Raw genomic sequence first — 22,378 nt, 5'->3', positions numbered from 1 at the left:
AGAATCACTTGAACCCAGGAAGCAGAGGTTGCAGTGAGCCAAGATCACGCCATGTACTCCAGCCTGGGCAACACAGTGAGACTGTCTCAAAAAAAAAAGAGAGACAAAACCTTAGGTCTTTAGTCTTCTATTTTATTTCTGTTTTAAACAGCAACCAACAGCTTGGAAATGTCCCCAACAGCTAGGACCCGCCCCATGCATTCCAGAGGCTCCCCCACCAAGGCTGTGGTCCAGGTTCCAGAAACTCCCCCTCATCAGGCCTGATTTCTCTCTGGAGACTTGGGACAGAAGAGGCTGTCCAGTTAGAGGGGAAGTTGGCACTAAAGGTCACCGTTTAGAAGGGTTGGGCTCAGACACAGCTGCCTTTGTTAGTCTTAGGATATTTTGAGATTTGGTAGTGTGCTCAGATTGTGGGTATGGAGAGGGGCTCCTGAACTCCTCTCTGGCCTCACTCGCTCCTGGGCAAGCCTCACAGCGGCCCTTCCTCTCGCTGGCTCGGCACGCTGCCTTTGGAAGAAGGGCGCCTGATAGCCTGGGTGCTCCAGCATGCCTTTGTGTGAGCCGGTCAGCTGCAGGGAAGCACGCTCCCCTCAACTTCTCCTGGCCAAGGCAGGGTGCGGAATCAAAAAGATGGTGAAGATTCAGACCTGAGATACCAACCCCTTACCAACCCTCACCTAAAAGGGAATATTAATTACTAGGACATCTCTTTGTGACTTGGAGGGGCAAACCTGGGTATTTAAACCCAAGTGTGGTAATAGCTGGGCCACCAGGCTGGAGGCAGTTGAATGCATGCACTTAAGCAGCAGGGGCAGCTCAGCGGGAGGGTAGGGCCCACAGGGCTGGACCTGCCCTCCCCCCACTGCCATCCACACCCATGGTAACCATGGAAACATAACCACCCCACTCCTGCCAGCTGCCTGGGTTCAGACAACCAGGACCGGCCCACTTCCATCAAGCCAAGGCCTAAACTGATGCCAGGCTGGCCACAGAGTGGTTGCAGGAAGAACTGGGATTGGGTGATTTGGTGAGTCCGGGCTTCCCAGCACAGCTTGGGAGGACTACCACAGGAGCCTCCACAGCTTGCTGTCTGGGCTGGGGTCAGACGGGGCTTAGTCAGCCAGCACGGTGGCCAGCAGAGCCGGCCAAATGGGCCCAGTGCCCTCTGCCTGTGGGCTAACAGCTACTGTGCGGCAGTAGCCCTTGCTGCAACAGCAAAAGCCTCTGTGTCTCATTAAGAGGACTCTCTGGCTGGTGCTCTGCCTGCCCTGGCTGCTCAGCCAGCCCTCCGGGGGTAAGGATGTACCGATAGTCACTGGGAGTGCCACCCACTGCCCCCATGTCACTGCCATCCCCAGCCCCACTGTAGGGCTGATCCCTGCCACGCAGCTCCAGGCTGCCTCCCACGGTGGGCTCCTCGGCTCTCTCGATGTTGATGTATAAGGGGTCCTGGCTGGCGGATAGCACAGACAGCTGGCCCAAGATGTTCTCCAGTTCCATTCGCAGACAAGTAAAGCTCGGGCGCTGCTTGGGGTCAGCACTCCAGCACTGGTACATGAGATCATACCTGGGGTGGAGAGAAGCGTGAGAGAAGGCAGGAGCCCTTCCCTCAAAAGCAGGGGCCTCTTCATCATATGGCACTAGGGATTTAAAAAATGTTATTCCCTAGTGGGGCACATCGGCTCACATCTGTAATCTCAATACTTTGGGAGGCTGAAGGGGGGTAGTATTTGAGCCCAGGAGTTCGAGACCAGCCTGGGCAATATGGCAAAACCCCATCTCTATAATAATACAAAAATTAGCCAGGCTTGGTAGATACGCCTGTAGTCCCAGCTACTCGGAAGGCTGAAGTGGGATCACTTGAGCTCAGGAGGTCAAGGCTGCAGTGAGCCATGATCCCACCACTGCACTCCAGCCTGGGTGACAGAGCAAGACTCTGCCTCAAAAATAAATAAATAGGCCGGGCGCGGTGGCTCATACCTGTAATCCCAGCACTTTGGGAGGCCGAGACGGGTGGATCACGAGGTCAGGAGATCGAGACCATCCTGGCCAACATGGGGAAACCCCGTCTCTACTAAAAATAAAAATAATTAGCTGGGCGTGGTGGCGGAAGCCTGTAGTCCCAGCTACGTGGGAGGCTAAGGCAGGAGAATGGCGTGAACCCGGGAGGCGGAGCTTGCAGTGAGCAGAGATCGCGCCACTGCACTCTAGCCTGGGTGACAGAGCGAGACTATGTCTCAAAAAAAATAAAAATAAGGCCTGGCGCAGTGGCTCAAGCCTGTAATCCCAGCACTTTGGGAGGCCGAGACGGGCGGATCACGAGGTCAGGAGATCGAGACCATCCTGGCTAACACGGTGAAACCCCGTCTCTACTAAAAAAATACAAAAAACTAGCCGGGCGAGGTGGCGGGCGCCTATAGTCCCAGCTACTCGGGAGGCTGAGGCAGGAGAATGGCCTAAACCCGGGAGGCGGAGCTTGCAGTGAACTGAGATCATGCCACAGCACTCCAGCCTGGGCGACAGAGCGAGACTCCGTCTCAAAAATAAAAATAAAAATAAAAATAAAAATAAATAAATAAAATAAAATAAAAATAAATAAATAAATAAATAGACTGGGCATGGTGGCTCATACCTATAATCCCAGTACTTTGGGAGGTCGAGGCGGGTGGATCACCTGAGGTCAGGAGTTCTAGATCAGCCTGGCCAACGTGGCAAAACCCCTACTTTACTAAAAATACAAAAATTAGCTTGGTGTGGTGGCTTGTGCCTGTAATCCCAGCTAGTTGGGAGGCTGAGGCAGGAAAGTTGCTCAAACCCGGGAGGCGGAAATTGCAGTGACCTGAGATCGTGCCACTGCACTCTAGCCTGGGTGACAGACGGAGACTCTGTCTCAAAAAATAAATAAATAAAACTTGTTTTTAAATTATTATTATTATTATAGCTCACTGCAGCTTCAAACTCCTGGGCTCAAGGGATCTTCCCACTTCAGCTTCCCAAGTAGCTAGGACCACAGGTACTGGCCACCACACCCAGCTAATTTTTTGTTGTCATTTGTTTGTTTATAGAGATGGGGGTCTCATTATGTTGCCTAGGCTGGTCTTGAACTCCTGGGTTCAAGTGGTCCTCCCACCTTGGCCTCCGAAAGTGCTGGGGTTATAGGCGTGAACCACTGCACTGGGCCATTTTTTTTTTTTTTTTTTGAGAGGGAGTCTCGCTCTGTTGCCCAGGTTGGAGTGCAGTGTTATGATCTCGGCTCACTGAAACCTCCGCCTCCGGGGTTCAACTGATTCTCCTGCCTCAGACTCCCGAGTAGCTGGGACTACAGGTGCCCGCCACCACACCTGGCTAATTTTTGTATTTTTAGTAGACGGGGTTTCACCATATTGGCCAGGCTGGTCTGGAACTCCTGACCTTGTGATCCGCCTGCCTCGGCCTCCCAAAGTGCTGGGATTACAGGCGTGAGCCACCGCGCCCAGCCACACTGGGCCATTTAAAAAATACACTGTGACCAGGTGCAGTGGCTCACGCCTGTAATCTCAACACTTTGGGAGGCCAAGGTGGGTAGATCACCTGAGGTCAGGAGTTCGAACCCAGCCTGACCAACATGGAGAAACCCCATCTCTACTAAAAATGCAAAAAAAATTAGCCCAGCATGGTGGCACATGCCTGTAATCCCAGCTACTCAGGAAGCTGAGCAGGAGAATCGCTTGAACCCGGGACGCAGAGGTTGCAGTGAGCCGAGATCACGCCATTGTACTCCAGCCTGGGCAACAAGAGTGAAATTCCGTCTCAAAATAAACAAACAAATTAAATAAATAAATAAATACATATTTGTAGAGATGGGGTCTTGCTGTGTTGTTCAGGCTGGTCTCAAACTCCTGGCCTCAAGTCATCCTCCCACTACAGCTTCCTGAGTAGCTGGGATTACAGGCACATCCTGGCTTATTATTTAATTCTCACAACAACCCTATGAAAGCAATGATCAGATAGAGATCATTTCCACATTTACAAATGTGGAAACATGCACAAAGAGGTTAAGAACCGTGACTAAAGTCACACACGTGGAAAGTGACAGAGCTGTGATTTGAAGCTAGGGGGGTTGGCTCCAAAGTCCCTCCTATGCTGAGTGGGCAGTACCTACTCAGTAAATCCTCACTGTACAGCTGGACACAGAGGTATGCACCTGTAGTCCCAGCTACTCAGGAGGCTGAGACTGAAGGATCCCTTGACCCCAGGAGTTCAAGACCAGTCTGGGCAACACAGCAATACCATGTCTCTATTAAAAAAATAATAATTAATAAGCAAGGTATGGTGGTAAGTACCTGTAATCCCAGCTACTCTGGAGGCTGAGGCATGATAATCGCTTGGACCCAGGAGGTAGAGGCTGTAGTGAGCCAAGATCGTGCCATTGCACTCCAGCCTGGGCAACAAGAGCAAAACTCCGTCTCAAAAAAAAAAAAACAGTCCTCACTGTTCATATACAACCTTTGAGTATCTGGAAAAAGCTTCCAGCTCTCTTCTCAATGGGAATGTTTTGTTTTGTTTTGTTCGAGATGGGAGTTTTGCTCTTGTTGCCCAGGTTGGAGTGCAATGGCATGATCTCAGCTCACCGGAACCTCTGCCTCCTGGGTTCAAGCGATTCTCCTGCCCCAACTTCCAGAGTAGCTGGCATTACAGACACATGCCACCATGCCCGGCTAATTTTGTATTTTTAATAGAGGTAGAGTTTCTCTATGTTGGTCAGCCTGGTCTCGAACTCCCGACCTCAGGTGATCCACCACCTCGGCCTCCCAAAGTGCTGGGATTACAGGCGTGAGCCACCATGCAGGCCAGGAAGGCTTTTTTACATACAACTTCAGGAACCTTATAAATTCCCTGAAGCCTATCACTCAGGGTGCCCAAGGAATGCCTCAGGTCGAGATGGAAAAATAACAAACCAAAAAAGCTAATGGGAAGAGACTGAGACCAAGTCTAGTGAAAGCAAATGCCTGACTCTCTTGCCTATGCCCACGACAAGAGCCCCAAGTGCTGCCTCACACACCAGCACACCCAGCAGGGGCCCCCATTAATGGCAGTAATCATGCCAGACACTGAGCAGGTCGTGGGAATGGGAATGGTCTGGGGCCTTGGGTACATGGCCAGACTGGGACACATTCTCAAGGCTGTGCTAGGAGCCAACTGGCGCCTGTCCACCAGGCTGCCTGGGTGAGGCCAGTGCCTGCCCACTCTCCATTGACAGCACGACAGCACCAGCTCCAGCTGGGGAGGAGGCTGCACTGGGGTCTGGTCACCACTGCCCATCAGAGCTTCTACAGCTCCAGATTAGAACTGAGGCAGGCTGCAGCCATAGGGAGACGTGAGCTTCCTGCCCCTTGCCATACCCTGAGTTCTGCTGAATGAACAGGAGGGCCAGGGCCTGGCTTGTGTACTCAAGATTTCCCTCTGAGGTGCAGATGAGTCAGTCACCCACAGCCTGGGTTCAGGGCACTTCAAACCCACTGTTAAAGGGAAGGATCCCACCATGAGGCTGAGCCTTCCTGTGCCTGTCCATGACCTCGGCCCTCTAGAAGTCCAATCCCAGAGCAAGAAATGGAGCAGATTCTTTCTCTGGTCACAGTGGCTCCCACTCCCACTGGGGCTCATGAAAGTTCCTCTGGGCTGGGTTTGGTGGCTCACACCTGTAATCCCAGCATTTGGGGAGGCCAAGGCAGGTGGATCCCTTGAGCCCAGGAGCTCAAGACCAGCTTGACAAATATGGCAGAGCCCTGTCTCTACAAAAATACAAAAATTAGCCAGGTTTGGTGGCACATTCCTGTAGTCCCAGCTACTTGGAAGGCTGGGGAGGGAGGATCACTTGAGCCCAGGAGGTTGAGGCTACAGTAAGCAGAGATTACGCCACTGCACTCCAGCCTGGGTGACAGAGCGAGACCCTGTCTCAAAAACAAAACGAAAAATACTCACAAAACGTCGTCTGAAGGCCTAGGGAGCCCTTGGCTTGGATGGAGTGGGAGTGTAAGGGCCGGGCGCAGTGGCTCACGCCTGTAATCCCAGCACTATGGGAGGCCGAGGTGGGCGGATCACGAGGTCAGGAGATCGAGACCATCCTGGCTAATACGGTGAAACTCTGTCTCTACTAAAAATACAAAAAACTAGCCGGGCGAGGTGGCGGGCGCCTGTAGTCCCAGCTACTCGGGAGGCTGAGGCAGGAGAATGGCGTGAACCCGGGAGGCGGAGCTTGCAGTGAGCCGAGATCGTGCCACTGCACTCCAGCCTGGGCGACAGAGCCAGACTCCGAAAAAAAAAAAAAAAAAAAAAGATAGAGTGGGAGTGTAAGACTAGAACAGACAAATCACAGTTGCTGTCATAAAGAGTTAAGAGTACATACTCTAAAACCACAGGGATCTAGGTTCAAATTCCAACTCATTCACTTAATAGCTCCGTGACGTTGGCCATGTTACTTAATCTCTCTAATCCTATTTTCTCATCTACAAAGTGGGGATAAATAATAGTCTTTTCCTCATAAGGTCAGAGGAAGATTACCTGAAAGAATGCCTAAATGCCCAGCTAATGTCAGTGACACTTCCCATTATCTTGTCACAGGGGTTTGTTATCACTCCAGCAAAGTAGGTGGTATCATTGCCTGCCCGGTCCCAAGGGCTTTGGGCTTGCAGAAAGAAGAGGAGGCAGTTCCCTTATTCCCAGGACCTCAGTTCTTTATCTTAGATTCCCAAGAGAGCTTAGCCTAGGAAGTCGCCTAGGAAGGTTGTATTCACTGGGGTAGAACAAATAAAATAAAATAAATAAAAATTAAAAAAAAAAAAAAGGAATTATGGGTGGGAAGATGGCAGGGAAACCTCCCACACTGTTACTCAGCACTGTGCCTTCTGTTCTCCTCTTGGGGTTCCTGGTTCTCCCTACAAACTGGAGAAAAGAGACTGATAGACAAAGGCTAAAGCAAGAAATCTGGGATGGGAAGGGGGAAAGAAAGAAAACAAGGAGGTGGTAGATGAACAGTGAGTATGAGGTGGAGTGCAGTCTTCCAACTACAAGGATGTTTCTATAGAAAAACAAAGGTCCAGTTGAGGCTCTTAGTTCCCACTGGGCCAGCAGCTGTGGTGGCAGCTACCAGCCAAAACTTCAGATTCCCCTTTCCTTCCAGAGCCCCCTTCCCGGGATACTCACACGTCCTCCATACACTCCGGAGGCTGTTTCAGGCGGTTCCCGCCAATGAGGTAGTTGTAAATCTCAGCGTTTTCGATGCCAGCGTATGGCGTCTGCCCACGTGTCATGATCTCCCACATGGTCACCCCGAACGCCCACTGGGACAGAATCGAGGTTGGGGGAGAAGCTGTCACTAGGTGTCCTGAGTCAGACAGAGAGCCATGGCTCTGGGACAAGCACAGCCTGGAGCTCAGGGCCTCATCATCAGGCAACCAAACCCCAGAAAGCAGACTTGGCTAGGCCCTTAAGGATCCCAAAGGTCTGTTCTCACACTAGTCCCCACCAAGCTTCACGGGCCACCCTGCTCACCACGTCACTGTGCACAGTATACAGGTTGTCAGCCAGGCTCTCCAGGGCCAGCCACTTGACAGGCAATTTGGAGGCACAGCCTTGACGATAGTAGTCCCCACTGTAGATCTTCCGGGAGAGTCCGAAGTCAGCCACACACACTGTCATGTCCTCTGCCAGCCTACAAGGAGCGTTGAGGGAGGGAGTGAGCCTTCTGCCATGCTCACAGCCCTTCAAGAGCCAAGACATCTTTGCTCCCAAGCTACCCCCATGCATAGCAGATACTGTCCCAGGCAGGAGCCGCCCATTAGCTAGCTCCTCTTGCACCTGCTGCTGTCTCCCACCCTCGAGTCCTCCAGAATTCGTACATGCAATTCCGAGCGGCCAGGTCTCGGTGGATGAAGTTCCGAGAGCTCAGGTACTCCATGCCGCAGGCAATGTCCACCATGAACCGGATCAGGGTCTGGAGGGGTAGGTTCTAGTGGACAGACAGGCCAAGCTCAGGCTTAACCTGCCCACCCAGCTGGGGCAGGATGGATGGGGGTCCCTGGCCAGAAAGCCTGAAGGCTGTCCCCAGAATCACTGGAAGGAAGGAAAGGGATGGAGGGCCTTCCCAAGACAAGGAAGCTTCGGCTAGCCTAAGAGGAAGCCTGGAAGCCAAGACTCCCCACCCTGGGGCTCCACAAGTCCCTCCCCCAAGAAAGGGTCCTTGCCCAGCCTATATTTCTCAGCAGGGTTTTGTGAGAGAAAAGAAAGCCTGCTAGATTAAAGGGATTCAAACTCGACCCCTCCTACTCCCACCCAGCTCCATCAGCCCTACCCAGCAAGCCCCTCTCTGCCAGGGTCTCTATGCCTTTCCAGGCCCTGTGTTCCCACCCGTTTCCTCCTGGCCATCCCCACACCAGGTACTCACAAAGGGGTTCTCCCCAATCCGGGAGGCGAGCAGGAAGGCGTGCAGGTCCCCATGCTTCATGAAAGGCAAGATGACCATGGGGATGGGGAGACGGCCTTTAGCCCTGCTCCGGAGGCTCACCCCTGGGACAAGGGAGAGTCAGGAGCTGAGCATAGAAGGGTTCAGGTGTCTGCATAAGTCCCCACCTGCTGGGTCCCATCTCCAGCTCTGGATCTGCTGTTTATTTTTTCATAGGCTCCACACTGGTCTGGGGACTACCCAGGAGGGACTCTGGCTGCTCCCATATCCCTGGAGCATCTTCTGTCCCCTTCCTTTCCTTCTCTGTCCACACAAGCAGTTTTTGTATTTTCTGAAACAGTATCTTGCTCTGTCATCTATGCTGGAGTGCAGTGGCGCAATCACAGCTCACTGCAGCCTCAATGTTCTAGGCTCAAATGATCCTCCCACCTCAGCCTCCTAGGTAGATGGACAAAGGTGCATACCACCACACCTAGCTAATTTTTGTACATGTGTGTGTTTTTTTTGTTGTTGTTTTAATAGAGGTGGGCTGTTGCTATACTGCCCAGGCTAGTCTCAAACCCCTGGCCTCAAGCAATTCTTCTACTTCAGCCTCCCAAAGTGCTGGGGTTATAGGCATGAGCCACCGCACCCGGCCACAGAGTCTTCATGTGTGGACCCTTGGCACTCCTCACCTCAGACTTCTGCCAGGACCCTCCTTGCTATTTTGCCATCTATTTACTTACCAGATGAGTCCAAATGTCTCTCCTACAGGCTGCCCTCTCATGTTGGTAGAGCATATTTTTAGCCCTATTCTCTGTCTGCCTCCCCCAAAAAGGGGCTCACCAACAAGTTTGGCCACGTGTGGATGGTCAAACTCCTTCATGCAAGCTGCTTCCCTGAGGAACTCTTCAATGTCGCTTGAGGCAATGATGTCAGCTAGGAGAAAGGGATGGGGAAGGAGGGAATAAAACAAGATGTGTCCCTAGCTTTGACCCAGGCCTCCTAGGTCTTGTCCTTCAGATGTCCTAGGCTTCCAGCGAGCCCAGGAAACAGCCCAGCCATGAGCAGGAGAAACCCCCAAGGAGTGGTGCTATGCAGCAACTTCTCTACTTGCTAATGCCTTCCCTTCCTTTTGGTTTGGGAGCCCAGCAGGTCAACCAACCACAGCTGTAATCACCCAAGAGAGGACTCAGAGGACAGTCACTGCCGATGGCAGAGAGTAATGGCTGGGCATGAGTGTGTTTGGGTTTATGCTTGTGAATTATTTGTGCTGTAAATACAGCATCCCAGTTAGTGTTGCCCAGCTCTTCTTGGAAAATCTAGGGGCAAAGCAGAGCCTGCTTCAGGGTCAGTCGCCCCTCTTACCCTTCCAAATGATGCCCTCAGGCCACAACTATCCCCCACTCACCTTTCAGCATCTTCACAGCCACTTTCACAAAGGAGCCATCCTCCTGCTTCAGCTGGGCCTCCCGCACTGAACCAAACTCTCCTAGGAACCAGTCCAAGTGAGGGAGTCTCCTTGGCTCTCTGCTCCCTGCCATCTTGCCTCCCAAGTGACCCTCCATGGGGACACAGTCAGCAGACTCTGGGGCCACTGGAGAAGGCACCCTTGCCAGTAGCCAAAGCAAGAGCATGCTGGGAGCAGCTCTTCAGCCCTTCCTGTCCCAGCCACCATTCCCCCCAAACATCCCCCACTCAGGAGTCTACAAGCATATCTTGTTTACAGGAGCCAACCTAAACCCACAACCTCAAAGTGACAGGGGTGACCAAACACCTCCAGCTACAGCAAACCAGCCATGCCCATCCCCGCACAGCTCCACATACCTTTGCCCAACATCCGGCCCAGGGTGAACTGCTGCTCTGGGATGAGCACATCCTCCAGTTTTTCCTTTAGTTCATCGCTGATGCCCAAGCTGTCCACTGTGGGGAAAGGGTTTGTGGGAAAGAGGGATCTCTGATTCCTGAGCCAAAACCCAGCCTGTTTTTTATACCCCAGACTCTGCCCTCAGAGCATAGAGATGAGCTTAGGTCTCCCACGGCTGGGGTGGTGAACTTTACACAGGCAGGTCTGTGTGCCTGGGGCTCACTGATGTTCACACATATCAGTCGAATTAATAATTTGGTAAAATAATGCAGATAGGGGCACACGACAACCCATTTGTCCTTCCCACGATCGCCCACCACTCACATGTGGCCTCGATGCGCTCGGGCCTTTCTCGATTGAAGGACCGGGCTGCCCGGAAGTGAACGGCTGGCTCTCCCCGGGCCATGACACTGTCAAAGGCTTGCCTAAAGGAAAACCCAGGATTTGGGATCAGCTCCAAGGTCTTTCATCACCACCTGCCTCTCCCTCCACATTCCCATCCCCTTACCCAAACCGCGTCTCTTTCCGTCTCTTTCGAAGCAGGATGAGGGCCAGGGCAGCAGCTGTAACCAGGGCCGTTAGCACACCAAGGACCACAGGGACCCAGGACGTGCGGCTGTGAGGAGGGCCCTGCTGGCCTGTGGGAGGGAGGCGCAGTGGCATGAGCTAGGAGGACACCATGGGGTCCCTTCAGAACTTTCCTAGGATGGCCATACAGCTGGGTCAAGGGGCTCCTCTAGGTCAATAAAGGGTCCTGAGGGAAAGGGGCTCCAGAGGAAGGCCCAAGAGTCCTTCCTACCTGGTCAGAGACAGGCCCTGGCTGTTGTGACCTAGAGTGTGACCATGGATTTCTATGCCAGTTCTGGGGCAGAGAGAGGAGAATGAGATATAGTTTGTTTGAGACAGAGTCTTGTTCTGTTGCCCAGGTCGGAGTGCAGGGGCACAGTTACAGCTCACTGCAGCCTCAGCCTCCGGGTTCAAGCAATCCTTCCACTTCAGCCTCCCAAGTAGCTGGGACTACAGCTGTGCAACATCACACCTGGCTAATTTTTAAATTTTTTGGTAGAGATAAAGTCTCACTTTGCTGCCCAGGGTGGTCTCGAACTCCTGGACTCAAGCAATCCTCCCACCTCAGCCTCCCAAAGTTGTGGGATTACAGGTGTGAACCACCACTCCCAGCCTTATTTGTTTTTTTTTTTTTTTTTGAGACAGAGTCTTGCTCTGTCGCCCAGGCTGGAGTGCAGTGATGTGATCTCAGCTCACTGCAAGCTCCGCCTCCTGAGTTCACGCCATTCTCCTGCCTCAGCCTCCCGAGTAGCTGGGACTACAGGCGCCCGCCACCATGCCGGCTAATTATTTTGCATTTTTGGTAGAGATGGGGTTTCACTGTGTTAGCCAGGATGGTCCCGATCTCCTGACCTCATAATCCACCCGCCTCGGCCTCCCAAAGTGCTGGGATTACAGGCGTGAGCCGCCGCGCCTGGCCCTATTTGTTTAGAGACAACAGGCTCACTCTGTTGGCACAGGCTGGAGTGCAGTAGTGCAATCATAGCTCACTGCAGCCTCGAACACCTGGGTTCAAGCAATCCTTCTGCCTCAGTCTCTGGAGTGGCTGGGCCTACAGGCGTATGCCACCACACCAGGCTAATCATTTATTTTTTATTTTTTTTGTAGAGACAGAGTCTTGCTATGTTGCCAGAGTTGGTCTCAAACTGCCGGCCTCAAGCGATCCTTCGACCTCCCAAAATGCTGGGATTACAGGAATGAGCCACCATGCCCAGTCAAGATACAGTTTAAATACCAGCCCTGGCCTCAACTTCTTCACTCGGTCTGTGGGCCTGCTAGGAGGGGAGATGCTACTAGGCTCCTCCCACCAGTCTAGGTTGCCCGTGAAAACCTTGATCCCCTGAGCCTCTGCCCCTCTCCCCCTACAAGCCTCACCTGCATGGTCATGAGGAGAGACCACCAGTGGCTGACTCCAGGGTCCACAGCCAACTGCATTGGAGACGCACACACGTACGATCAGGTCCTTTTGGGGATCCCAGCCTGTCAAATTGGCCCTGGTCCCCTCTACTGTCAGTTCATCCTGCAGCCAGGAAAAGCCCCCACCCCACAGTAAGCCTGATGAGAAGGCCTCCAGCTGGGGCCTGAGGGCAGAAAAAGGTCCAGCTGGGAACATGGGAGTATAGGGGCACTGTGGGTTCAGGGGCTGTGGGAACACAACCGTCTGGGAGTAATCACATTCCTGCTCCGGGCTGCAGGGGCCTCTCCAGAACACAAACAAGGCTCAGTCCCGGAATGCACAGGTGGGGGATGGGAGCAAACTGAGCTGGGGACAAAGCCTTATCTGTGCCCTCCCCCAGCTCAAGCAGGAATGTGCTTCCTGCTTTATTTACAAAGTGCACACAGGATGCAATCCTAACAGGAGACATAATCCTTTGAGAAGTGGAGTTTGCAGAGGTGGGTGAGGAGGAGAGGATTCCCTGGGAGAGTGGGAGACCCAGGCCCACCAAAGACAACCATTTTGAAATTCTTAAAGGCCTTAGAACCCGGAGGGCTGATACTCCAGGAGAGTGAAGAGAGGGAAGGGTTCTGTCTCTCTTACCTGGGTTCCATTGTCTTGAACCCAGGACAGTTTATAGGGTCCCAGGGGGCCTTCCAAAGGGCCCTCAGGGATCACTTCTTCCCACTCCAAGATGAGGCCTGAATCTGTGCGGATAGCATGGAGGTTTTGGGGAGCGCTGGCTGGGGCTGTAGCCAAAGAGAGAAGATTGCTAAGACCCCTGCCCTTCCCGTCATCATAATCCCATGCAGACCTTTGGAACCAACTCCCAAGAACTAAACAGCTCTGAGAGGCACGACTGGGGAAGGGTTCACCTCCCAGCTCTGATTGCTCTCACCCACTGTGCTGGGGGCGGGGTAAGCAATGGGCAGGACAGGCAGCACCCCAGCTCGGCAGTGTTGCTCTTCATCACCATGGTTACTGCCTCTCTGCCTCATCCCTCGCCACTCCCCTCTCACAGCTATGCCAGCCTCCCTGCAATTGCCAGAGAACTCTAAGCAAGTTCGTGTCATAGGGTCTTTGCACTTGCTGTGCCTTCTTCCGGCAGTGATTTTCCCCCAGATATTTACATGACTCTTTCTTTATCCTTCAGACCCGAATCAGACCTTTTTGCGGGGGGGTTCCTTAACCATCCGGGGGCACTCTTCATCAACCACATTATCTGATCTTTTCTAGTTTGCTTATCTGTTCCACCCACAGTAACTATTTACAAGGTGGTATGTAGTGATATGCAGTAAATGTCTGCCAAATGATGCCTGAACCTCCATCTCCACCAGCACCATTCAGAACTCGAGCCAACACGGCCCCCTTCCCGGCTCCAGCCCTGCCCACCCGCTCTGCTCTATGCATCCCTTACCTAGACCCTTGGTCTGAAAGGGCACCCAGTCAGCATAGGGAGAGGGCCCCAAGGCATTGGCACAGCGCACCCTGAGGCTGTAGTTGGTGGCAGGAACCAGGTCCCGGAGCAGACAGGTAAAAGGGGGCACAGGGACCACAACAGCCAGGACTTCCCAGCCTCCTGGGGCCTGTGTCACCTACAGAAAAGCAGAAAAGGAATGATGTAGGGGAGAGCCTGTGCGAGATGGAAGATGGAGTGGATATAGTTACGGGTGCTTGAATGAATGCTTCCTCTATCAGCAAACACTTGCAACCCACACCCTCCCATCCGCCCCCACCCCAATAATACACCAGGTTCCACACCTTCATGCCTTTGCAAATGCTATTCCTTTCACTTGGAATGACCTGCTCTTCCTAGCAAAGGCCTACTCATCCTGTAAGACTCAGTGCAAATATCACTTTCTTGGTGAAAGCCTTTCTCAACCACTCCAGAAAACTCCTCTTGTCCTTTTGTACTTGGCGCGAAACTCTTAGGGTATACTTACCACTTACTGTGCCTGCTTACATGCCACTCCAAAGTTCGAGTTTCTGAAGCTCAGAGAAAACTGGGAGCCTAGGGCACTATGAACCAGCCCCTCCTCTTACATTTTGGGGGCCCAGGGCAAGAGTACAAAGAGATCCACGTACTATATGTCTAAATATTTAAACATTATAAATCAGCTAACAAACTATTAAATAGTTTCTATCTTAATATTTTGACCAATAAACCTTCAAAACAACCTGGGAGATCAGGTTTGCATTTGTAATTCTCTAAATCCCTGGAGTCCCGAGTCAGAATGAGGCGGCACTGGAAGAGTTGGCCCGAAGCCAAAGTCTGCACCATGAGCGGCCTCATGTGCACAGGCGTGGACAATGCTGACTGCATATCCAAGCTCCATTCCCATTCCCCTCACGAATGGCTGCCCCTTGGGCTTAGAGGTGCTCATATCATACTGTGGTCCATCCTTGGGAAGATGGAGCAGGGAAGAGGCCCACACAGACCCTGGAAGCAGACTCAGGACCATCAGGGCAAGAGATTCTGAATATCTAGAGTATAGTGTGGCAGTGAGGGGGACCTTGCCATCTGGATGGCCATATCCTGTTGGCCCTGCAGGCTCTTTGCACAGGGAAAGGGGTATGGCCCAAGGAGGGCCAGAGTAGGATCCTCTTTTTTTTTTTTTTTTTTTTTTAGAGAGAGGATCTTGCCCTGTCACTCAGGCTGGAGTGCAGTGGCATGATCTTGGCTCACCGCAGCCTTGAATTCTCAGGCTCAAGTCATCCTCCCACTCTAGCCTCCTGAATAGTTAGGGGTACAGGTGCATGCCACTGTGCCTGGATAATTTTTGTATTTTTCGTAGAGAAAGGGTTTTGCCATGTTGCCCAGTTTGGTCGTGAAGTCCCAGGCTCAAGCAATCCTCCTGCCTCCACCTCCCAAAGTACTGGGATTACAGGCATGAGCCACTGAGCCCAACCTCAGTAGGGTTCTCTAAATGGTGGAGCCCAGAGCAGGGGCCCCTCCTGCCCAGGGAAACTGCCCAGAACAGTTTTGGAAGGTACTCATTAAGTGGCTTTTGAGTAAACTGATGAAAATGAGCAAGCCTGCATTGCCTCATGTTTTTAGTATCACCTTACCCAGTTTTTCTACTCTCCAAGGTGTAGGGCCCCTTCTGGTCATCTTGTCCTCTTTGGCTTGAATGGGGGTTGGGGGGTAAGGCGGAGCATGATAGTGTGAGCATCAGCAAAGGTTTGAGCTTTCACCTAAGCAAGAAAAACTTGGCTGGGTGTGCTGGTTCACGCCTGTAATACCAGCATTTGGGAGGCTGAAGCCGGCAGATCGCATGAAGTCAGGAGTTTGAGATCAGCCTGGCTAACATGGTGAACTACTAGTCTCCATTAAAAAAAAAAAAGAAAAGAAAAAAAAAAGATTAGCTGGGCATGGTGGTGCACGATTGTAATCCTAGCTACTGGGGAGGCTGAGGCAGGAGAATCACTTGAACCCAGGAGGTGGAGGTTGCAGTGAGCTGAGATGGCGCCACTGCACTCCAGCCTGGCCAACAGTGAGACCCTGTATCAAAAAAAAAAAAAAAAAAAAAAAAAAAAAAAAAAAAAAAAGAAGGAAAGAAAAACCTTCTAGGTACCCCAAATCTGTTCTAGTGATCTGCTTTTCAACCTGAAGAATGCATGAATTTGAGCCCATCTGCAGTCACTTAGTTGCCAGAGCACCCCATGATAAGAGACAGTGGCCTGTGCTCTTCCTGCTAAGGAGCAGCACCTGAAAAGAGCTGCAGACCAAGGCCCTAAGAGCTGACTAGTGAGTGTGATACCCCTGTCAACAAAGTGCTGGCCAGGCAGCCAGAATAAGCATGGCCCAGCCCAGAGAGCCTACCTGAACTGTACAGGACTGTAGCAGGGCTCGGCCATCAGCACCTGGCATCCAGGCCACACTAGCGTTGCTGCTGGAAAGCTTTGTCACGGTGACGTTGAAGGGGGCTGCAGGCAGTGCTGTGGACGGGGACTCAGAATCAGTGCCCAGTAGGAATACGAATGGAGGGAGTAGGAGGCATGGGAGTCAAGCCTTGAGTCTCTCTGAGGGTCCAGGGCATCTCCAACCTAAAGACAGCTACTCAGCACTCCCAGGATCACAGTAGTACACAAATAAGCAACCAGTAGGGCATAGTTGCTCACACCTGGGAGAGTGCCTGGGCTGTGGAGAGAGGTTGCCTCTCCCTGCAATGAAGGACCTGTGTGACTGAGGAATAAGATGAGAGGGTATGTGGGGGCGGCACCTCAGGCTTGGGAGATACAAGGGAGAGACAGGCAGCTGCCCCTGCAGCCACAGCCTGGCTCCTGCAGACACCCTGTCCCTCCCCCTCTCTCTGTGCACCAGCCCTTCGGGTCTCCTCCATCCGGTGCTAGGCTGTTTTCCCCACCCCCATCCCCGCAAAGGGAGGGGCAGAAACAAGGCTGGGCATGGGCCTTGACCATCTCCTGCTGCTTCCCTCCCTCCTTCCCTCCCTCCCAAGGGCTCTGCTTCGTGATGGGAAATCTGCTGTGACGTCAGGATTCTATTCTCATCTCAGCCACGCAGGGTCTCAGGTGCTCCCACTAGGAATGGGAGCTATGCCAATTAACCCCTTGCTCCCTGGATCCCAGCAGGACCACAAGGGGAGCTGGAACACAGAACAATTCTAACTGCAGGACAGCTCGCCGGGAATGCCCCTGGCCTCGTCCACCCTTCCTCCCTGCCAGCCCTCCTACCTTGAAGGTGAACAGTGGCTGTGCGAGAAGAGGCCAGGCCTTTTAGGTTGTGAGCTTCACAGGAAAACATGGTGCTCTGGGTCACCCCTGGGGCCAGAAAACCTCAGTCAGCTCCCCAAGCAGCAACCCCTACTCAGTGCGTGATTGGGAAAGGGGAATACTCAGGCTCTGGTGGGAACATCCTTAAAGCCGTCCTGCCAAAGGAAGAGGCTGGGCAGTGAGGCACGGTGAAATGAACAGGGACACTGGAGTCTGGTGAGCCTGGAGGGGCTCTGTTTTCTCATCTCTCAAATGGGAGAATTGTGGGAATCAGGTCATGTGTGTCAAGTGCACGAATAAGCCCTTAGGAAACGTTATACCACCCTCCCACCTCCATCCCATCGCCCACACACAGCACGAGTTGCCTCCCTTTTCTGGTCACTCTTTTATTGCGCATACCAGAGTGAGCCCTTCTGTTTGCTCTGTGCCCCCTCGGGGTTGTTATTTGCAGACTCTCTGCCTTGCAATAGTTCTCAGCTCTTTATGCACGTGTCTTGTCTCCCCAATTATACTCAGTTCTTTGGCTTCTATTTCCTTTGTATTCCCGCTGTCCCCTGTGGTGCCTAGCACAGTGTGGTGTGGAGTAGGAGTTCAGTGAGTGCTTATTATCAGGCTGCCTGCCTGAGGGTCCCAACCACGCACACCTGGAAGGAAGTGAACCCAGCCTTTTCTCTAATCTGTTCCAACTCAGCGCCTCCTGAACAGGACATGCACTTGCTTCCAGAGGTCTCACAGTCCACCTCTTCTCAAGATTCAAACTGCTGGGGAACCCAGCTCAGCGCCCATTTCCCTGGCACCTTCCAGCACATGAGACCAAGCTCAGACTCCCATTTTTTTGCCCAGTTCAAGCCCCAACCAGAAACAGTATACTTTGTTTCACAAATAAGCAAGTCTTACAAGCATGTGAGGGTATTGCCCAAGAAACTTGGGGCCCAGGTGGGTGTGCAGGTATGACTGTGCAGACGTATGGACAGACACAGTTGTTTGGGAAAACGTCTGGAGGTTTCCCAGAAAGTGCCATTAGGGGAGGAGGCTTTGTGTTAACCTCCCCTTACCCCTTTTCTCTCCCTCCTCTCCCCTCTCTGCAGCCTGAGAGTCTTGTCTTCTCAGTGTCTGCCAGATACTCCTCCCTAGCTCTGCGTGGGCTGGTTTCTGGCTCCTTCCCTTGGGAGGGGCGGGGGATGGGTGCCCCTGGTCTCACACAATTCATCTCGGAGGGCCAGCTGTGCATGGCCTGGACTGCTGCGAACCAAACAAGGTGGCCCCACACCCTCCTTAAGCACACACAGCAGGATCGCCACTAATCAGCCCACCCAGCCAGCCTAGCACACCTGACTAACGAGCTTAGTGATGGTGCAGCTCACGTCCCCAGACACTGGGGCTTGCTCTGGACACTCACAACCGCAAGCTCAGTGGCTGAAACTCTGCCAGCTTCAGTGCCCTCCAGGACCCAGCTCCTTCTCCACTCCAAGCCCCCTTCTGAGGCTGCTCACCTGTTACATTTAAAACAGATGGAGAGGGAGCGGGTCCCCCGATCTTCGTAGTTCCTCTCCACCAGACAATGGTAACAGGTTCAGGGGGACCCACAGCCTCGCAAGACAGTTGGAAAGGGGCATTGGGTGGCACTGCCAGATCTTTTGGCTCCACTGTGAAAAATGGCACACCTAGGAGAGAGGGGGAGTGAGGAGTGAGCCTTGCCACCTCTTGGCTTCCTACTGTACAAATCACAAGTCTGTTTACATCTGAAGTCCTCCACGCAGAAGGTTCCCATGGGCCCCTAATGATTAGGTCAACAGCAGAACAGGCATCTAGCTTGAGAGGTGGGCGGTGCCCTTCTTTTTCAGGCTCCTTAGGAATTTTTTTTTTTTTTGAGATTGGTGGTTGGGAGGTCCCTCTATGTTGCCCAGGCTGGCCTGGAACTCCTGGGGGCTCAAGTGATCCTCTTGCCTTAGCCTCCAGGGTAGCTGGGACTACAGGTGCACACCACCATGCCTGGCACCTTAGACACATCTTTCATGCTGCCCCCTTAGGCATGGCAGATTTGGACAGCTCTTCTTGCAGTAAGAGGAGACTGGGGGTGGAGAGCTGGGGGAGGGGCATAAAACTCAGGGGAGTGGGTGGGAGCTTTAGCAGAGTTCTGCTGCCAGGCCCCAGCTCCCATTCAGAGCCCTTTGTTACTTTCTTAGTCACTTTGTTTTCCTGGGCTGAACAGCTCTGAGCTCCCGCAGCTGCAGAGCCTTCCTCCCCTCCCCCTGCTGGCCAGGCCACTTGGCAGAACAGGGTCCAGTCCCAGATGGGTGCTTGAAGCTTGTTGCTCAAGCAACGGAAACAGACTGCACCCCACAGGTTGTGGGTCCCAGTTGGTCCCTTGGTTGTCAGATACCCAACTCCAACTGGTAGGGTCTTCTGATGTCTGGAGTGGGCCTAGAGCCTGGACAACAAGGCCCCACAGAGCAGTGGGGCAGCCCTGCTTCTACTGAGTTCTCCGCTGCAGAGGTATAGCCACCAGCAGACGGCACGTGCTCCAGGCCAACATGCCCATATGGCTCTGCCTCCTCACCTTCTACCGTGAGCCACACTGGCTGGGAGATCTCGGTTTCGCCCCCATCCTCCACCTGGCACCAGTACCGGCCGGCGTCAGAGCGCTCCGCTGACTTCAGGCTGTGGAAACAGGATACCAGGCTTGCTTCCCAGGGTCAAGGGGGGCAGCTCTGCTGGGCAAACTTGATGAATTCAGCCTGCCCCCACTTCTGGAAAGTCCCACAGGGAGCCAAATAAAAAAACCACAGACCTCTGGGCATCAGGAGAGGGCCCCAGCTCCCAATCCCCCAGGAAAGAGCATAGCCTGCCCCCTGGCTGGCAGCCCACACCTTCCCCCACAGGCCTGCACCTGAGGAAGCCGATCCAGTGCTGCTCGCTGACTGGGATGTACAACTGGTCCAAGTTCTGGACCACAGCCCCATCCTTCACCCACTGGATGTCAGGCTCCTCCATCCCCTCCACACTGCAGTTGAGCTTCACCGGCTGCCCCTGAGACACTGTCAGCTTCACTGGGGCTCCCATGAGCTTCAGACCTGAGGGGTGGGAAGGAACATGTGTCTGCCTTGAGAGGGACTCTGTCTCTGTAAACAGTTCTCATTCTCTTCTAGAAGGTAGCTTGTGTCAGACAGAGGGCTCCTTCTCAGCCAAAGTCAAGGAAGCAGAGGTAGGACAGTGCGGGAGGGAAGGTCGCTGGACTTGGGCAAGGGGAGGGGGCATGACAAGCTCTCCAATTTCCCTCCGGCTCTAAGGACCTATTCCCCATGTCCTCCTCCTGAGTCCAGACAGCAAAAGGAAGGCAGGCTGGGCTGAAATGACGGGAGTTACCCTACTGGGGCGGGCACTGCTCTAGGAATGACTGCTGCACCCAACTAGTGCAACAGGCTGCCAGCTCTCCACCCAAGGTGTCAGCCCAGACCCTGAATTTCTGCCAGCACCCTCTGCACCCAACCTTACCAAATGGAGCAGGGCTGAAGAAGGAAAGGAGGGGGTGCTCCCCTGAAGTGGAGAACATATGGCTGCAAAACCACGTCAGATCAAACACATGGCAGCCTTCCTGGCAGTCATCCGCTCTATTAATACCTGAATGTGGGCAGGGGCGAGTGCTAGGAAGGTGGGAGGCAGAAGGGAGGGCTGGGGCCCTGAGGAGGGAGCCTAAGACCCCTGGGCCACTCTTTGGAACTTACGCGCGCGCGCACACACACACACACACACCCCGGCACCTCTCTTGGCCTCCTGACATGTTTTTAAGCAGAGAGAGGGGCAGGTCAGGTATCCGCATAACTGAAATCCAGCCCTGCTTCTCACCCTTCTGTGTGTGACTCTAGGCAAAGTCGTTGGCTCCCTGAGCATCAGGTCCACACCTTTCGGCTTCTAAATACTCATCAACCCGGTTCCCTTCCCTTCCCTGAGAGGCTGATATGGCAGGGAATGCTGTCTCAAGAGAAGATGCCAGCGGGTGGCCTCTGTCCTGGTCTGTGGCTCTTCCCTGCTCCCTTCACCCTCTCGGGACTAGTCCCAGGATGGGGGCCAGCCTCCCGCTCCCTATATGCCCAGCAGTACCCGAGGTGCGGGGTGGGAACTTGGAGAGCACCGTGCTGCATGGAACGCTCTTGTCACCAGCAAATGCCTCAGTGGCTATGTGGGAACACAAGACTAACCCCTCCCAAAGACCAGCAACCTGGCACCAGCCCATCCTCTCCAAGGCTGTGCTTTCAGGAAGCTCTGAGGGCACAGGAACTCGAGTGTGCCCATTTGTTTTTTGTGACTGGGTACCCTCACGACCTCTGTACCTAAATGGTATCAGGGTGGCCTTTGGGTGCTCAGCCCCGGCCCGTGTGGTTTCAGAGGCGGACCTTCGCGTGCGGGGCAGACAGAATGGGGTCCCCAGTACTGGGAAGAAGGGAGCTAACAGCTGGGAACATCCAGGCGGGAAAATGCAGTCCCAAACACTCCCCGCTGACCACACAGCCCACACCCCGCTCCCTTCTTTTCACCCCGCCAGAAGAGCCCAGAGCGCCAGAAAGTTGGGGGTGGGGGCCCAGCCGGAGATCTGGCGGCGAGCACTCCGCAGCGCGCCCTGCCCCGGCCCCGAGCCTCGGCCTTCGACTCCGGACGCCCACCCCGACTCCGGCCCGCCAGACCCGCCCCGGGCTCGGACCCCCGGCCGCGCCCCTCCGCAGCCCCCAGCTTCCCGCCGCCTCCCGGGGCAGCCCCTACCTGCGGCGGCGGACTCCGGGAGCAGCAGAGAAGCCAGAGCCGCCAGCAACAGCCCCAGCCGCGGTGGCGGCGGCAGCAGCAGCGGCGGGAGCCCGGGTCGCCCCATGCTCCGCCTCAGCGCCATCGGCGGCGACGCCGCACCATGCCGGGCCCGGCCCGCGAGCGAGGAGGGAGGAGGGCGGGGAGGAGGAGGTGGGTAGAGAGCTGGAGGGAGGAGGGCTGCGGGAGGGGCTGGGGCCGCCCGTGGGGCGGTGCTGAGGCGACCGCCTCCGAGACCCGCGCCCGCCTCCGGCCACGGTCGCCGCCGTCAGCAGCGCGGGGTCCCCGGGGCCGCTCCCGGGCCACCGCGCTCCTTCCACTGCCGTCGCCGCCGTCGCCGCCGCTGATTCATGTTCTTCTCGGAGCCGCCGCCTCCTCCCGGCCCGCCCGCAGCCCGAGCTCGCACCGCCCCCCCGCGGAGCCTCGGCGGCCGGCTCAGAGCGCAAACCCGGCCCGCGCCGCAGACGCCCGCGGCCCCGCCGGCACCCCGGCCCCGGCCGCCTGCTGGCCGAACCTGAGGATCCGGCTCGGCCTCCTGGATGGGCTCCCCGGCCATGCC

The 22,378-nt window shown here is 54.4% G+C and overlaps 1 protein-coding gene across 1 annotated transcript; it reads right to left on the bottom strand.

Annotated features, from left to right (window-relative positions):
• Positions 1-111: 111 nt before the first annotated feature.
• Positions 112-22,167, bottom strand: TYRO3 (TYRO3 protein tyrosine kinase). Its single transcript, XM_008016967.3, has 19 exons — positions 21,781-22,167; positions 19,913-20,096; positions 19,583-19,683; positions 18,516-18,686; positions 16,984-17,070; positions 16,112-16,227; positions 13,706-13,883; positions 12,892-13,037; positions 12,228-12,372; positions 10,795-10,924; positions 10,611-10,711; positions 10,247-10,342; positions 9,831-9,911; positions 9,266-9,358; positions 8,423-8,544; positions 7,878-7,987; positions 7,531-7,690; positions 7,183-7,319; positions 112-1,567 (listed from the first exon to the last, which is right to left on the bottom strand). Exons 1-19 carry the CDS (start codon positions 21,902-21,904, stop codon positions 1,177-1,179), a joined length of 2,673 nt encoding a protein of 890 aa, XP_008015158.1. The 5' UTR covers positions 21,905-22,167; the 3' UTR covers positions 112-1,176.
• Positions 22,168-22,378: the final 211 nt, after the last annotated feature.

The sequence above is a fragment of the Chlorocebus sabaeus genome, chromosome 26 (genome assembly GCF_047675955.1).
Source record: "Chlorocebus sabaeus isolate Y175 chromosome 26, mChlSab1.0.hap1, whole genome shotgun sequence".
NCBI classification, from domain to species: domain Eukaryota; kingdom Metazoa; phylum Chordata; class Mammalia; order Primates; family Cercopithecidae; genus Chlorocebus; species Chlorocebus sabaeus.
Note: the sequence above shows the minus strand (reverse complement) of the source record. Positions and strands in the feature narration are given on the sequence as shown.